At 41.6% G+C, this 17,266-nt stretch overlaps 1 protein-coding gene across 3 annotated transcripts in view; it reads right to left on the reverse strand.

The window, feature by feature from the left end:
• Nucleotides 1-17,266, reverse strand: part of pip5k1ca (phosphatidylinositol-4-phosphate 5-kinase, type I, gamma a) — a 47,163-nt gene that overhangs the window by 12,532 nt on the left and 17,365 nt on the right. For 2 of the 3 annotated variants that reach the window (XM_069150115.1, XM_069150117.1), the window contains exons 2-14: nucleotides 15,499-15,530; nucleotides 14,616-14,702; nucleotides 14,222-14,352; nucleotides 13,956-14,073; nucleotides 10,626-10,778; nucleotides 6,972-7,271; nucleotides 6,019-6,227; nucleotides 4,316-4,399; nucleotides 3,998-4,046; nucleotides 2,290-2,374; nucleotides 1,350-1,511; nucleotides 661-802; nucleotides 229-261 (exon numbers count right to left, since the gene is read on the reverse strand). In XM_069150115.1, the coding sequence (XP_069006216.1) occupies nucleotides 229-261; nucleotides 661-802; nucleotides 1,350-1,511; nucleotides 2,290-2,374; nucleotides 3,998-4,046; nucleotides 4,316-4,399; nucleotides 6,019-6,227; nucleotides 6,972-7,271; nucleotides 10,626-10,778; nucleotides 13,956-14,073; nucleotides 14,222-14,352; nucleotides 14,616-14,702; nucleotides 15,499-15,530 (1,585 nt within the window). The remainder of the gene's footprint in view (nucleotides 1-228; nucleotides 262-660; nucleotides 803-1,349; nucleotides 1,512-2,289; nucleotides 2,375-3,997; nucleotides 4,047-4,315; nucleotides 4,400-6,018; nucleotides 6,228-6,971; nucleotides 7,272-10,625; nucleotides 10,779-13,955; nucleotides 14,074-14,221; nucleotides 14,353-14,615; nucleotides 14,703-15,498; nucleotides 15,531-17,266) is intronic. The other variant, XM_069150116.1, reaches the window with a different exon arrangement.

Below are 17,266 nucleotides of genomic sequence, written 5' to 3' on the forward strand. Positions count from 1 at the left end.
AAAAGAAACACCAAGACACGCACAGCCACATCCTAGCAACAGGAAGAATGGGCTTACTCATGAACACACTGACCAACAGGCTGACCTCACATTTCCTCTGCGACCCACCCACCACACCCAGAAATGTTTAATGCTGTGAAAACACAGGGCTAGTAAACCTCAAAACTTTGTAAAACCAGCAGAGCTGATCCTGTTTAAAGAGGTTTAAGACTCATGGCCACGACTCACCTTCCATCATGGCTAAGAGACTGGGTGTGCCTCCTGGAGACAGAGGAAACACTGTCAGAGCATGCAATGTAGGTGAAGTGAAGCAGCTCGCTAACATGCAACATATGTGGATTCTTGAAAGTTTACATAAGAGACTACTGACACCAGCGTATAAGGTTCAGGTCAGTATGTTGCATTTGACAATAACCAAGTCATAAATTACAGTGTCAATTGTGCTCTGTTGTTTTGTCTTGAATACTATTTATCAACTTAAATAGATAAAATGGCAGTAAATAGATGGATTCCCTGTGACAATATGAAATTTGTTTTTATGCTATTGAGCCGCACCTGTGCTCAAAGTGTGTGTGTGTGTGTGTGTGTGTGTGTGTGTGTGTGTGTGTGTGTGTGTGTGTGTGTGTGTGTGTGTGTGTGTGTGTGTGTGTGTGTTAGTACCTGTAGCGAGGGTGCTCGGCCGTGTCAGAGGGAGATCTCTCAGGGATGGACAGAGAAGTGGTGGAGGAGAGGGTGGTGGCAATTGACGCTGTGGTGGCCTCCTCGAACGACGGAGGAGTACATGGAAGAAGATCTGGTCGCCCTGGTAGGCAAACACATGTTCTCAGATTAACTTGTATTTTTAGAGAGAAACGGTGCCTGTTAGCTGTCTTTTTTCTTTCTAGTTTTGTTGGCACTTGTTTCACATCTTCTCACATGCTGTTCTGCTTGTGTAGCCTTTCGCTTCCCATGGCAACAGCTACCAAGCAGTTGTTTGCCAATGACAGCAAGTTGTAGTATTATTTTTTGACAAAAAATCCACCATTACCTTCCTTCTTCCTTCCTCATTAATGTGACCTGAACTACATTTTACTGTGAGATACTGTAAACTGTTGGGGCTCACAGATTTTTTGTTTTTTATGCTGCTGTAACGTAACATAAAAATGTCCCACTGAGGGATTAATAAAGTATCTCTCTCTCTCTCTCTCTCTCTCTCTCTCTCTCTCTCTATCTATCTATAAGACAAGACCTTATCTTCTTCCCGTCAAAATCATCAATCATGGATCTTGTTCCTATCTGATCCGCTGCTGCCTATCTGCCTGACCTGGTTTGTGTCACGGCACAACAGCACACGGCGCACATGTACTAACCCTCATCCTCCAGCGTCGGGAAGCTGCGAGCTCCTCTCAGGTCGTAGATATTCTCGTCTCTCTCACAGGGCAGCTGGCTGGCTGACCAGGCTGCACCGGGACCGCCACACTTTGGCACCGTCAATGACACACGGCCCTTCTTGGATGGAGAGGACTTCAAAGCTGAGGGAAAATGAAAACACACGTGTGAAGAAGATTCATCCAACTTTTAACTCATTAAATGTTTGTTTTTTTCCCCCAACAACCCCTTCTCTAGAACATTTTTGTTGAAGCTCATTTTGGTAAATGTAGGAAGACCCTCAGAATTTTATTGTTTCTATTTGTGTTTTTCTTTGTTTTTCAGTCAGCGACTTATAATTCGGTGTTTAGTTGGAGTGGAAACAGTAAATTGGGAAAGTTCTGAGATTTTAAGACTGATAGACTTAAGATGTCAGGTGTCAAGTACACAAAAATAAATCAAATCTGAATGTTTTTTTAAAGGGTCCGTTCGCAGAAATCACAACAAATCTAAATGTAAGACTGAATGCATATCCATGCAGAGAATCAGTGGATGAGTTTGACCTGTTAACAAATGTCAATGTATTTATGCATGGATAAATGCATCAAAGGCTCTTAACTGTGAAGCCCAATATAATAAGTCAATTTACACATTAAATTAAAGCACAACTCTGCATTTTTTTTTTTTTTATCACATTTGCACTTCTGCTCCTTGATTGAAAATCTTGAAAAACAACAGAAGAGAAAGCCGCACAAGGAGCAAACTAATGTATTTCCCTCACATGTCACCTAATAAGGTTTTTAGTTCCTGCATCTGATTTTCCTATCAAGGCTCAGGAGTAAAACAGACAGAAGCTTGGCATCTGACATTTGTGTCTCTGTCTCTTCCCACACAGATCTGTGTGACTATGTATGGCAGCGTCTGGATGTAATTTGAACTCACAGGAGCTCTTCTTGAAAACCATGCTGCTCATGAACTTGAAGAACCTGTCGGCGTAGAAGCCCGGCCGATGTACTGATACAGTGTCCTGAGGGAGAGACGGACAGATTAATGAGACAAATAGTGCATGAACAAAGCGATCAAACTGGTGCTTACGGTAGATTAAACTGTCTATTACTCCCTTTAGTGTCCCATTTCAGTAATTCTCCTCTCTGGTTTAAACCAGCCATCTGAACACCACATGCAAATGCGGCAGCGGACCAACAGAAACAGTCAGACGAGGCTACAGACGCGTCTCTTCATTATTTATGTTTCAGCAGATTGAGATAACACTGCCACAAGACTGACAGATGACACTTGGTGTTTGGTTCAGAGTGACAGAGGACAGGAGGGACGGAGAGACCGAGGAGGAGAAGGGACAGCATCTCAGTTATTAGCTTTTTGCCTCAGCATCACTTTTGCTCGATGTGAGCTGCATCCTTGAATGCGTTCAGCAGCTGTGTGTGACGTGGAGAGAGTGTGGAGTATCCATTATCGTCAGCAACGGTGACGCATAGGAGGCTCTCCCACACATATCTTGTGTTTGAGAGTTTCAAAGTGGAAGAGGGGAGTGTGGAGAGAAATGGGGGGGAGGGAGAGATTTATAGGGCTGATTCTATCTCGAGAGCAGACTTGTGATGATGAACAGTGTGAACTCCTGAGCAGGTGAAGATGGATCTGGAGGTGATGGGAGCAGGAAGCGTGAGAACACTCCAAACGTCCCAGAGTATAAAGAGTATAACTGTGCCGCAGTTCATGTTGGTTGTATCGAATACTTTTCCTCAGAACGTCACAATTGTACTCGGGACTGACAGTCTGACACTGGGGGAAGAATTCATGGTGCACAACTTGCGAATGTCAAAGAAAAGTCACCTGGTTGAGCTCCTGTGCAAACGTGCATGTACCACTGGTGCATGTAACTCAAATGTTGATATTGATCAAGCAACGTACCTTGGTATATCTATTCAGGAAAATTACAGCTGTGCTCATGCACAACAATCTTACAACTCGTTAATCGCACCTCATATCGACAAAATTAATATTTGTGAACAATTATGTAAATGTGAAAATGTATTTGTCATGTCAATTCATTGTCAATACTGAAAATACATTTAAATACAAATAATGACGTGACTAAGAAACTTTTCTATCATCATTTTGCTGAATAAACCAGAAGGCATTTCCAATAAGAAACTGTGTGTTTCTGTTTTGTACTGTAAATCAGACACACTATAAGTCAGCGAGTGATGTGTTGTACCAGATTTCCAGTAAAATCAGACCTGGCAGCACACAATATAAAATACCGTGTGTAGGCTGGAAGGAGCTGCCAATCTTAACGACTCAGGTCTTATTTGTTTATAGAAATATGCAGAACATAAATTAATGCAGTCCTGATTTGTGTATAATAAAATGTTTGCATGATATACAATTTTTAAGTCCCAGATATTTTTCAAAGAGAGAAAGGGGTGTCTTGGGAACCAAAGGGACATGGTCTGTAAATAAAAGTGAAAACTTTTCATTAAAACTAGAAGATAGTGATAACTCACAGACTCGGGTTTAGAATAAAGTGTGTCACATACAGACGTTAAAATGTTTTCATTAAATTGATGTATTTTGCGTGAAGCTTAGCAATGTCTATGCTGTGTGTCGCGTAAAGAGCTCTAAACCTCACCCCATCATGAACCAAAGCCTTCCACGTGTGCTCCAGTTTCTTGATTAGCCTGCGGAAACAAAGAGAGGCACCGTTTAAGTGACGTTAAACATGTCACATACTGTTTATTTGGGTCATAGGCAAACATGACAATGGAGCTGTGCCTGCAGGCTGAGGACCTTAAATGTGCTGTTGGAGGCACATTAAGTACAGAAACAGTGTCTGCTGCAGGTGGAAGGTACAGTATGTACACATATTGAGGCCAGCATCATACTGTCCGACGTGTGACGGATGATCTGTGGTGACAATTTGTGATCAACTGATTTCTGTAACGATCACCTGTAGGACTGCAAGATGTCGATGAGCCCGATGTAGAGAAGAAGTCGTTCCCCTTTTCCATTGACCGCTGGGATACCGCCCATCCTACGAAGAGAGGGAAGTAAAACTGACATGAAAAGACTGTCATGAGGTCTGTGCATCGTAATGTACAAGTACTAAAACTGTCTCGTAAAGACAACAGGTCAAGGTTTTTATTGTGAAAGAGCTACAGAAAGTGTTTTTTGATGTTTCAATATTATTTTGAATCAAAAAGACGAGTTCTATCTAATTAATAGTATTTCAAAGCCCCAGTTATTGTTTAGATCTAAAACGAGCAGTACTGTGTGTTGGTTTAAATGACTGAAATTCAGCTTTTAGAGACATGTGTGTTATTATCTGATTCATCTATGCTTTCCTCACTGATTTTCTTCTCTTTCTCTGACAACTCATTGTCAGGTTGAGCAAACATCACATCCAGACTCCTGCACAGCTCAGTTCCTGATATGGTCCTTTTTCCGCTTTAAGTGTTCAACTTCGACCACATAATCCATAATCCCATAACCACACAGTGTTTCACTGCATCGAGATGGTGCTCAGGCTCCTTGGTATCTTCTAAACTGAAGAAAGCAAACCTGTTTTATTAGTTTGTTTAAATGCAGCCGTTTACCTTGATGCTGGTGTTTGCATATTTGCAACTTACTTGACTATAAGAGGTCAAACTTACTGTGTGCCTGCTCAGGCTGAAAATTGTTGCTGTAACATTGTCAACTGTTAAAAACTCAATTCAAATATTATCAAATCAATTAAAATGTTAAGTGTTTACTTATGAAATGCTTCATGAGAAAGCAGTTGAAGTTGAAGCACCCCAAGGTCTCTATTTTAACAGTCTATGCACATGGTCTGAAGCACATGGTGCGAGTGCATTGGGGGCTCAAGTTTACGAGTTTAGTGGCAAATAATCTGAATGCAAAGTAAGGCACATTGTTTGGTACGGGCTGTACTTGAATATTATGTTCCTTAATTAACATGAAATAAACCAAGAATGTCATCTTCTATTATGTTTAAAAGCCAGGTGTGTTTGCACCACTGTTATTATAATGATAGATTTGCCAAGCGGTAGAAAACAACTCCTCTCCAGAGGAAACAGATCGGCTCGTGTGCAGATTGATGTTCACAATAAAAAAAAAATCATTTTATTTTTAATATTTTGCATGTTTGTGCGCTGCTGCAGTTCTCCGTGTGTGTGACGGGTAGAGTGTACGTGTGCTTTCCACCCACCCATGGGCATATTATTATCTTTAAAACGTTCCCTTAAAAAAAAAAAAAAAAAAAAAAAAAAAAAAAAATACTGCACCACTGATTTCAGACCAGTTTTAGTTGGCAAGTCGCTTTCAACTGCCTCGATATAACAACGCACCAACAAAGTATATGACCACACGTAACTTTCAGAGCAACTCACCCACAGGCGCTCAGATAGGAACAAGTATATTTGCGATTTAAACGATGTGGACGCTGGACAGGAAAATGACAACTCGGTCAGTTTGTGTTGCGCTGGGTGCAAGATAGAGCCCGAAGAACAACATGAACTGTAAGCAAGTGTGACTATTCTTAGTCTTAATATATCAGGGCTGTAATGTTTCCTCTCTGTCTATCTGAGTGCCAGCCATTTCATTTCACACTCTGCTCTTTTGCCGACGGTCCCTTGTCTCTCTGGCTAAACTCACGTGTCGTCAGTGTCGATGGACCCCCCGCAGGCGGCTCCCCCCTGGATGGACTCCATGGCTGTGGAGTACAGGGCCTTCTGTTGGGCCACGGGCCTCTTCTCATCGCTGTCGCCCTGGGAGCCCTCCATCTCCCTCTCCCTCTCTGCTTGGTCCATGTTGTGGACCCCGAGCAGCAGGCTGTAGTCCATGATCTTAAAGCTTTCCAGCACCTGAGCACAGAACACACTGACAGATCTAAGTGTGCAGTGATTGACAGACACGGGACGTGTAAATCCGGTTGACAGCTTTCGTGTCAACACCAGAGGGAAATCAAACCCACAACACTGAAGATGTTGATGTTATACACAAGACACAAGTGATGCACAAGCATGGGCACATTAATAAACAATGCATGTGAGAGCCAGTGTGTGCAGATACAGCCCTTCCCGAGTACATGCACTAGAAATGTAAATGTGAGGCAGTGATTTACAAGACAAGAGCAGGCCTGCAACTTGACCAGACACCTTGTTAAACCTATTGCTCGTAACAAAGCTCTAATTTATGGTGAAGGATCCTGGGAATGCCAAACACTCTCATAAATAGATTTTTCTTCCCTCCCTTCATCTACTCTCTCAGCCACAATCCTCTTTTATTGATCAGGGCACCAGAAGTATCCTGGTTTTTCTAACTAGTTTCCTTTTGAGGACTTTCCATGTCTCTCTATCCACCTCTTTAGGATGCTAAATTATTTCCTCACGTGTTCCTCCTTCTAATCCTTCCCTCTAACTTTTACTACATAGGATTCTTTCTCTCTGCCTTTATGAGGGTGTTTTATGGTTCCTTCTTCACAACAAGTCAACCACCCTCAGAGTCTCTTGTCCCGTCTCTGTCCTGCCATCTCTCTCGCCTGTCTACTTCAAGGTACAGACCACATGGAGCAATTGAGGAGTCTTTATAGCAGCCATCTTTCTCACCAGGCAGTCTCTCTGTAGGGTCTTGACCAGCGCGTTGTAGGTGTCTTGGTCCAGCATCAATCCGTCCTGGAGGTCCTGCATGAAGTCCAGATCTTTGAAGGTGGGCCTGGCCTTCTCCCTCTCCTTCTTGGATGCTCGCCTCTTGTAGGTAGATCCCTTCAGGTCGTATTTGAGGTGCATGCGAACCACGCGGGGCAGGACGTTGTTCATCACCACCACGCGGATGTTCTTGCCACCTGACTGGACGCAGTAGAGGCCAAAGAACTTGGGCAGCAAAGTGCGTGGGTTCTGATTCAAGTTCTGGAGAGAAGACGATAAGGAGAGGTTGAAAACAAAGGATGTTTTTCAGTTTTCACATTTGTGTGGAGAAAAGTTGGCTTTTTATACATGCCAAAGAATGTCTTTTTGACACTGAGTTTGGATTTTGATGGAATATATCTGCTTTGATGTAAAATAAAAAAAAGTCAGAACAGCACAATCCGGAAAATTAAGGTAACAACACAGAGGAACGTTTTTCTTCTTGTGGGACCTTTAAGGGATAAAAAAATGCAGGAGAAATAGCATATGTGATACATGTTATACAGTTAACTGATGAAGAAGACAGTGTACACACAGTTACAGCTGACTGCAGCAGGATGCATTATATACAAAAAATTACCACAGATCAAGATTTTTCTTACAGTGATATATGAAAGTTGTAGAGCTCAAATAGTGGTTATATATCTGTACAGCCTGGACACAATGCAGGGAAGACATTCGTAGGAAAGTCAAACCTGCATTGCCTTTGTGATCTTAAACCTAATTTCAAAAATTACTAATTTACAATCTCTATAAAAATAATAATTTTTCATAAACTAACAACTTTCTCTTGGATCAGTCAAAAAAACATGTTATATATGCAGTGTAGGCACTCAATTAGTAAATCAACAGAAGTTTGAATGACAGCCTCTTGATCAATTTATTTTGTTGGAGTCATTTTAAAGAAATTATGTCAAACATGTGTTTGTTATTTTTAATTTTCAAATTAAATTACAGGATTGTAGGATTAGTTGAACAAAAAACGATAAGACTATGGGGATGTGTAATGGCTACATTTTGTTTTACTTTTGTTTTTTTTTAGATATTTTTAATGAATCAATTGAGAAAAACAATAGAAACAGGCATAAAAAATTTGGATAAAATTTTTGGAATTATTATTCAACAACATTCACAATACAATAATGATAAGCTAAAGCCACAAAGCAGAAATAACGAGTAACAGAAATTAGAGGCCAGCTGATACTGGATTTTTTTGGGGGGGGCTAATTCCCATATCAATACTAGGGAGTAAAAAAATATACCAATATTATGTATCAAACAATTGTGACAATGATATTTAATGGAGGCGGAATATTTGAAATTTTAGTTTAATAATAAACTTTACCGTCTAAAATAACATCAGTACGTTAAAGCAGTGAACTTCACTGGGAATCCATCATAAAAAAAAAAAAAAACAATTATAATTCAAAATTAAACCAAGCTTACTTTTCTGTATTATGTTTGGTAAAATAAATATTATATATATTATATATATTGTCACATCAAAAAAACACATACGCAGGTACCGATTATATCTGTGAAAGGCAAATATCGGCCAATACACCCATAAATCAGTATCTGTGACAGAAATGACTTAAACAAAATGTAAAATACTCTTTCATTCGTTATTTTTGGCTTGTCCAAAAGGAATAAGAAAATTAATGTAAACATGGATGAACATTTGGACCTACTTCTTTAACAAAAACTCCTTTGTGATTCTGCCTTTACTCCGTACACGGCTCCCCTCTCTATCACCAGTCTGTTCTCAATATTTCAGTTGTCGATCCAAACAAATGAGGTTAGCCGTGCTGGGCGCTTAGTGAAAAACCTGCTTTGACCTTGGGACCTGGGCCAGCTCGGTCCCATTAGAGAAATGAGAACAGGGAGAGAAAGAGCGAGCGCTGTTCCCTGTAGTGGTAACGCTCATCATTCAGGACAATGAATGATACAAGAGGAGAAAGGATGAAAAAGGAAGCACGGCTGAAAAGGCTCGGCACTTGGTGAATGACCTTCACATGAGAGAAAACTGGTCGAGAGAGCAGCGAAATGATAAGGGAGAGAGAGAACACAGAGAAAGATCATCCTCTGCCCTCAGCCACACACGACCCTTCTGTCAATGTTGAGAGGGCAGAGCAGTGACGAGCCAACATCACGGACACGTGAGGGAAAGGAGGAAAAGGAAAGGAAGGCAGGCAGGCGAGAGGATGGATTGAAATACAAGGACAGAGATAAGGGAAAGTAAATCACACTGAGAGTCATAGCAGGGAGGGTGATAAGACGTTAAACCGTGAGGGAGGATGGAGAGACGAGGCATATATTAGAAGGGCAAATACAGAGAAGGGGGAGAAGTGGCGGCACGGAGTCGGTTACATCACTGTGATCTGCATGCTGCCCAGAGCCAGACTCCTCAGCCAGCCCACAACCATCAGTCAGTCAGCTGTGGAAGACATGTGGCGCTCCACCAATGACTGCCAGCATGCTTTCTGCTTTGTTTGCTGCAAATACAGATGAGCTTGTAGTAGTTTTTACTACGTGTTTTTTTTTTAGTTGTTGTGTCTGCGAGTGTGTAAACCTGTTTTTCCTCAGTCCACCTGCTCGAGCCTCGGGCTAAAGCCGTTCCATGTGAGCCTGAATCTCCCTGCTTTCATTAAAACCACTTGCTTCAACCAATTACACATACGAAATTACACCTGCTTCAGAACACAAGCAAAATGACGGAAAAGGTCACAGTAAATACGTCGAGCCCCCCACGTCCCTAAATGATTAAAGTCATTCATGTGGTTGTTTTTGCCCGCAGCCGTCGTCACGTGAATAAACACAAGGACGAGGGCCTTGAACCTGAGAGGCAGGATTAGTAGCATGGACATACATGGAGCTGCTGCTGGTTGACTTTGCTCAGAATGAGCCTGCAGACTGCAGAGGGGGGTGGGAGTGGGCTACTGTTGGTGAAAGTCATGCTCTGTTAAGCTTAAGTACAGTACATCCGGCTACTGAATTACACCGGGCCGGTCTCTTCTAAAACCGCATGGCCCGAGGTTTCAGTCAGAAATAATAAGAGCTGTTATGTCTGCTTTGTATGAAAAGGATGTCACGCTCGTCGGAGGAGAGATTCCCAGGGTCTTACATAAACCCGAGATCTAAAAAACATGTCAAAGTGTGAACAATGTACGTGCGCAGAGGTCTCGTCACACTGACACATGCACACCGACAGGCTTCTCCGCCTTTTTTGCAGCGTCAACGAATCTGGGCGCTTTGATAACTGGACAGTATCAGGACAGGCTTATTGTTGTATGTGGGCATGTGAGCAGCAATTATTCAGCACGTATTACCCTGCATGTGTGAGGCCGATCGTGACCCTGAGAGTGTCAAACCTCAGGAGGAAAAAAAATAAACCCTTAGAGGCCAACAGCTGAAATGCTGTGGCAGCTCATTTGAACTGTGACATAACACTCTGAAAAAAAATGGTGCTCAACAGAGTGTGTCTTAACAAAGCAGATAAAACTCTATTTCAAACTATTCAGATTTAGATCGGCTGTCAAAGAGCGTCTCCCGCTTGTACCTCCTGACTTTGCTTACCATGTAGTATCCAGGCAGCAGTTTCTGTAAGAACTCAGCCTCCTTGTGCATCACAGTCTTGATGATGAACTCGTCGTCCCTTGTGAGATAGAAGACCGAACCACTGGCTCCGGGATTGGACAGCTCGATCAGAGGCTCGTTACATAGGGAGTACTGCAGGTTCACACACAAACAGAGAGTCAGTGACCTCAATTAGGAAAACCTTAAACAGAGACACACAATAAAAAAAATATAGTGTTTGAAAAAAAGAATGCATTATAAACAGCCTTTTCTGAAATAAAATCAGGTAGGTGAGTGTGATATAAAAGGGTATAATATTAGTCACAAATTAAAATTCTCTACCATTTAATTCTAATTTCATGTGAAAAGTGATCTTTCCATTGATGGATTGAGGTTTGCTATCAACCTACAATTGTTTACATACGCTTGTTTGCAAGATGCACAAACTGTATTACTTACTGCACAATAATTCAGGTTCAAGTTCTGGAGTTATAATGAATTAATTTGAGGATGTGTAATTGATGGGGAAATCTACGATGATGACATCCTCGTAACAAGTAAATGAAACAGATACTGGAAATATGTGTTCTATATTTTTGCGTTTCAAATAGAGTTATGACTCAGAGGTGCTGCCACAAATGTGGATTGTCCTAAGCAGGCCAAACACCAGTATGCATCAGCATTAGGGCTGATTCTTTTTTTTTTTTTTTTTTAAAGGCTTCATTACAGTAAAGTTCTGTCACTTTCTGAACTAACACAATTATAGCTGTTTTATTATTTACATTTAGTCATTATATCCACATTACTGATGATTATTTCTCAAAAATGCCACTGAATATTTTGTGAACACAATTATCGTTGCAGTATAGATAGAGAGGTATTTCGTCAAAAATACTTTTAGTGTACACTACACCTGTGTACTCCCCCTTAAACCTTCCCATGTGCCTCACAACCTGAAAACTTACAGTATTCTGCCTACAGCTCTCTTGGATCAAAACCTGTGAATTAGTTGCCTGCAGTGCTGACAATAAGAACACAAATAACAGCCTGCTGAGACACACACACTATAAAACATAAATAAATAATCAATCAAATATATCATGCACAGGCGGAAGAATACATGAAGAGACGCGTATAAAAATACACATTATGTTGGAGTTACGAGAAAAAAATTGATGAAACGGAGAAAGAGTGTGAACAGAAAAATGAAAAACTAGAACGGCATACAGTGCAGGAGAACAGCGGCCGCACAGACAGTAAGTTAGACCAACTTGGATGTCAAATAATGGCTTTAAATTCCAGCTTTGTTAACCCACACATCACCTAACCTCTGCTAATGACTCACTCAGGCTTCTTATGGGAAGAATCTGACATTTAATCATCACACCTTTTTTTCCCAGAAACACAGCTGAACAGGATTCGAGGAAAAATGTTAAGAATGGTGACGGCTGACTGTGGAAACTTTAACAAGCAAACAGCGGCACGTAAAGGCATCTTTATCTTCACACCAAGGAACTTAATTAAACTGACAGCGAAGTCTTTCTTTTATAGATGTGATTAAACAACCGTAAACCTTCAACAAACCGCTCCGCCGAACAGACTATTTGACTGCTGTGGCGTGTTCAGCCAAGGCTTTGCCCCTTAAACCCTACACTAAACCATGGCCAGCGTCGCTGCCTGTTAGACTGAGAAAACAGTGACCTCTATAAAGACAAACCAACAACAAATCTTTGCAAAGAGGAAAAATCCTTCAGTTTGTAAAAGTACATATGCATCACCCCGCTGTGTGGAAAGAGCTATAGCAATTACCCGAGTGACAGAATTTTTGGTATTAGTAGAATAAAACAATAAATCAAGAACGTGCTTGGCAGCTTCATATATATTGAAAGAAATCAGTAGTATACGATCTCTGCTGGTGCTCTATGAGCACAAACCCACAACATCAGCTGCCATATGACAACTCATATGTCTCATATGACAACTTGGGCAGACACAAGCCCAAAACCGCTCACAGCATCAACAGAGAAGAGGTCAACGTTACCAACCAGGAGTCTCTGGACAGCCAGTGAAAGATGGAGGCCTGTGACAAAACACATGTCATATGACCACTTGTTGTAACATGACTAACATTTTATATCCAGGTCACAGAAAGATTATCTAGATTATATCTATGCAACTTATTCATAGATATAATGTATTTAATGCATGTGTAGTTTGTGTCCCGTCCACAGCTTCTGCGCTGTGTTTGTTTGCGTGACAGCCCTGTAGGAACGTGACTCGGCCTAGCAGCAGTACTGACAGATTTTTTTTGTTTCCTACTCAAAAAAATACATAGTTACACCCAGAGCAGTGTGGACACCAAACATGTTTAATATAAATAAAGGAGAACATAGTGCAGCTCCACCCAAACACCTCATTAAGACCACTGTGGAAAACTATTTTAAATGTGGACTAATCTGTTGTGGCAAGGTGCAGAAAAGCTCCAAGAACATTAGCTGCTCGACTTGAAAAAAAAAAAAAGAGTCGCAAGTCCATTTACTATCTATCAATTAGAGGTGTTGCATTAAATTAGAGCACCCTGCCCTCTCGAGGGTGTGCACATGTAACTTAATTAGAAGCGGCCAAACACTTAACAAGTAGGTAAGATGCAGCAGGAGTCACACTAGGAGCTTCAGTGCAACCAGAATAAATAATCTTAATAATGAGTCTGGTGGCGAGGCGGTGATGACATGTCCCCAGATGTCTCGTGTGGACATATATGATGATGAGTGACCACGGACTGGTTGACAGATGAGGGGCGAAAAGGAGGCACGAAGCGATGTACCCACGTGGCCGGAGTACCGATGCATTAAAGATAAGTGCACACGGAGCATGCATAAACACTGACGAAGCATGTGCATGTATACGCAGCTAGGCTGCTCGGGGCAGAGCGGTGAATCAGGCAGCCTCCAGGTTCTCCACGCTGATGAGGAGAGACAAGCTGCAGACCTTCCCTCCCTTTCCTTTCCTCAGCCATCCGCCCTCCACCCCTCATGGCTTCTTCTCCTCATTCATCTCAGCACTCGGTTGACATCCCACTTTCCATCCACAGTGCTCGTCTTTATAAACTTATTTTTTGTCAGATTTCAGTCTTCAAATATTTTTGTTCACTCACTGTGTGTTTCATTGTCCTTTCACGGTCTTGTTTTCTTTCCCTTTCGTTGCTCTCTCCTGCTTCCTGTCACGTCCTTTTCAATCCCTTTGCACCACATGGTTCTAAGCTTAAGGTTTCATAGAGGCTGGGAAAATTCACTTTCATTTATTTAGGGACACGGAGAAGTGAAATCTTACCAGATAGTCATCCGGCCTGATGCCAAACAGTTCCCTGAAGTAGCGGAAGGCCACAGGAGCGTACGTTTTAAAGCGGAAGTCTGGGAAATGATGTGCTGGAGTGAGGTTGCTCCCTTCACTAAAGTGGAAAACAAATTAAAAAAAAACAATCATCCAATTAAAAAAAAAAACTCTATCAGCAACTACCAGCAACCCACATTAAAACCACAGTATCCTGATTAGGTGTACTACAGAGCTTGGGCGGGTGTTTTGGGTGTAGTAGTAACCTCGGGAAAAAGATGCTCTCCACCACGTAGAAGTCCTGCATCAACACATCTCTCTCAGGCTTGGAGCTCAGGTTGCCCACTGTGTAGCCAATGCCCAGCTGGATGGCACCTTTCAAGGCTGATGATGTAGTCTGCAGAGGGAGGAGGAGGGAGATATAGACAATTAAATATTGCTCCTTCTGTAGCCTGTAGCAGTGTCAGATATATTGCCTTCAATGTAGTTTCTCTGTAGAAAAAAAAATAGTTCAATATAAATAGAAATAGTTCAGTAGAATATGGCCTATGATGATATCATCCATGGCACCTACAGTAACATCTTTGTTCAACACCTTTTTCACTCGGATTCAAAGAAGATACCGTATTTTACAGCAGATCCATGTGCTGTCTATGCTACCTTCTTGTAAGTGGTTTCCCCTGATGCATCCACCCCTCTGTGGCCAATCTTCTTTCCCTGACCGGGCTGCCCTGATGATGAGGGCATCTGATGAGCGGGAGAGACACAGATTAGTATTACCGGACTGGAGTGCTGGCACCTGTTCATTAACATTGATAATTTGATTATTAAAGAGAGGGGAGTGACACAATATCAACACATGTACTACAGCTTTGATGTTTTTCACATAGAAGACCAAGTGTTCATTTTAAAGCAGCACACAAACTTTGGTTTATCTGCTCTTAGGAGCTTTAATGAGTGAAATTTTACCCTCTTAATCAATCAAACCCAAACTGTGCACAGCAGGACGTCTGACTGCTCCGTTTGTGGTGTAATCAGATTTAGACAATTCTCCATCTCATCCAGCATAAATGCTACTGCTGCTGTTGTAAGTAATGTGGCATGTAATGTGGGTAAATTGGCATTTCAGTAGAATTAAATACTCAGCAGACTCCAATTAAACAAATTGCCCATTACTTGGAGGTTTTTTTTTAATGTGCTGTACAGTCTGAAGTGCCAGATGAATGAGATTCAGCAAATTAGGAGGATTAAGATCATGTGAGTCAAGTGGTCCAGCAAAGACAAGGAATACAACCCGAACGCTTTTAAATACTTTGTACCGTCTGGCGTTATGTCGCCTGTATCAACATTTGTGGTCGTCTTCATGTACCAAATAGGGAAATTATGTACAGCAAATGAATTGGCCCAAATATCAATTGACTAAAATAATCAGATGAAACCGTTTTGGTGTACTAGTTTTGGCTAAAACCAAAGAGGAAGGAGATATTGATTGATGCGAGGGATGTAAAAGAGCACACGATCACAGGGACAGACGGTGGCTCACCTCTGTGATGAAGGCTTTCTTAGCAGCAGCGTCTGAAACAGAAAAAAGTACAGAGACAAAGACAGCCGTGTTAGTCGCTATTTGACGTAGAGCCTTCGTTAGTCACATCATTAGTGCTCTCGGTGACAAAGATGAATCCCAAACAGCCCAACATTATGTAATAACAGTGTCAAACATAAGCAGAGGCCTGCCGGAGTAACTGCAGGAAACATAGTGTCAGCTACAAGGACACTAAGTCCTTTTTAAACCCTCATGTGCTGAATGCACTTTTTTTTTTTTTTTTTTGCCATCTTAGCAGAACACTATCAGACATACTAACGTCAGTCTGTTTGGTGGATGTTCATATGGTCCAACTTTTTTGGTCGAGAGTAAAATATCTCATCACAGTGGCGTTTCTATCAGTCAAAAACATAAGACTGTATATAAAAGTGGATGTAGCTTTCAGCTCTGATAAATAAGGTCGATGTGGAGGTGCAATACCAATGCCATCAAAGCTCGGACCCATTTTTACTATGGTTGATCACAAGAGACTTCATTTTGAATGTAAACTACTGTGCTAAGAACTTTCCAATCAGCTATAAGTTTGTAGGTGTGTGAGTAAACTATATGCAAACACTGATAAATGCTATTTGCACACATCACATATGAGGATCTCGTAAATATCAGAGGCAGAGCTGTCTTATATCGCTTATGTTATGACACTCTCTAGTCTAATAACAGGAATGAAGGCAGGACGGAAAGGCAATCAGAGGGCTGTTTCCACCAGGAAGGCCTGAAATAGATGCGTAATTATAGACATATAACACATTTATTATAATAATTCAGTGAATTGAAAGAGTGGAGACAGAGAGAGAGATGAGAGAGGGCTTCAGACAGAGAAGGAATAAACCAGCCTCACTCATGTACTGTTATCATCACGACCACCATCACACTCAGCCGCCCGGATGGAGGAATTTATGAAGAAACTACTGAAACACGGTCTCACTGCTGAGAATACATAAATCAAGATGCAACCATCACTGATGAGATGATACAGTCCTAATTTTAAGAGACCATATGGAGCCAGGATGTTAAAAAGATTTTCTCACGACAGGGTGTCACTACAGTTACAACCGCTCCCATACTACTGAGACATACTATAGGTTCCTCAGTTCTACTATGACATGTTAATAGATTTGATTTGGGTGGAGAAGATTTGCTTTTATGTATCACTGCTACACATGCATTACACTTATATTAATGTAAAACAGCAACTGGGCGAAAGACCGACTTTGGTTTAAAATGGGTACTTTGCTGCTTCTGACTAAATAAGGAAGCATTTTTCTGTGTGTGTGTGTGTGTGTGTGTGTGTGTGTGTGTGTGTGTGTGTGTGTGTGTGTGTGTGTGTGGCAGAATAATAAAGAGAAAAGATAGACAGACTCAGTCGTGCCTCATCTTATTAAGGATTTTGTCAACAAATTACATGGTATTAGCAGTTTAAAATGAGTTGATAGTGCAATTAACAGTAGTTCGAGACACATTGCATGATTGTGAACAATTCACAACAGGTTAAACCACGATGGCAGGAAACTGAACATGACTTTCTGTCTGGACTCCTTGGTAACTTCCTCTTCTCAGCAGTGTGACTCACCAGATGAGGCACTAACCGCTACCCTATATAACCCAGTGTGTCTCAGGAGTGTGACAGCATCCTCACAGCTTGACTCCGAGATTGCAGCTGAACTGATAGCCAGCCTCTCCCGTCTCTGTGCGCCTGCCTGGCTGCCTG

Source organism: Embiotoca jacksoni, unplaced genomic scaffold (genome assembly GCF_022577435.1).
Source record: "Embiotoca jacksoni isolate LCO1_2020_lvr unplaced genomic scaffold, fEmbJac1.0.p SCAF_16, whole genome shotgun sequence".
NCBI lineage: Eukaryota > Metazoa > Chordata > Actinopteri > Embiotocidae > Embiotoca > Embiotoca jacksoni.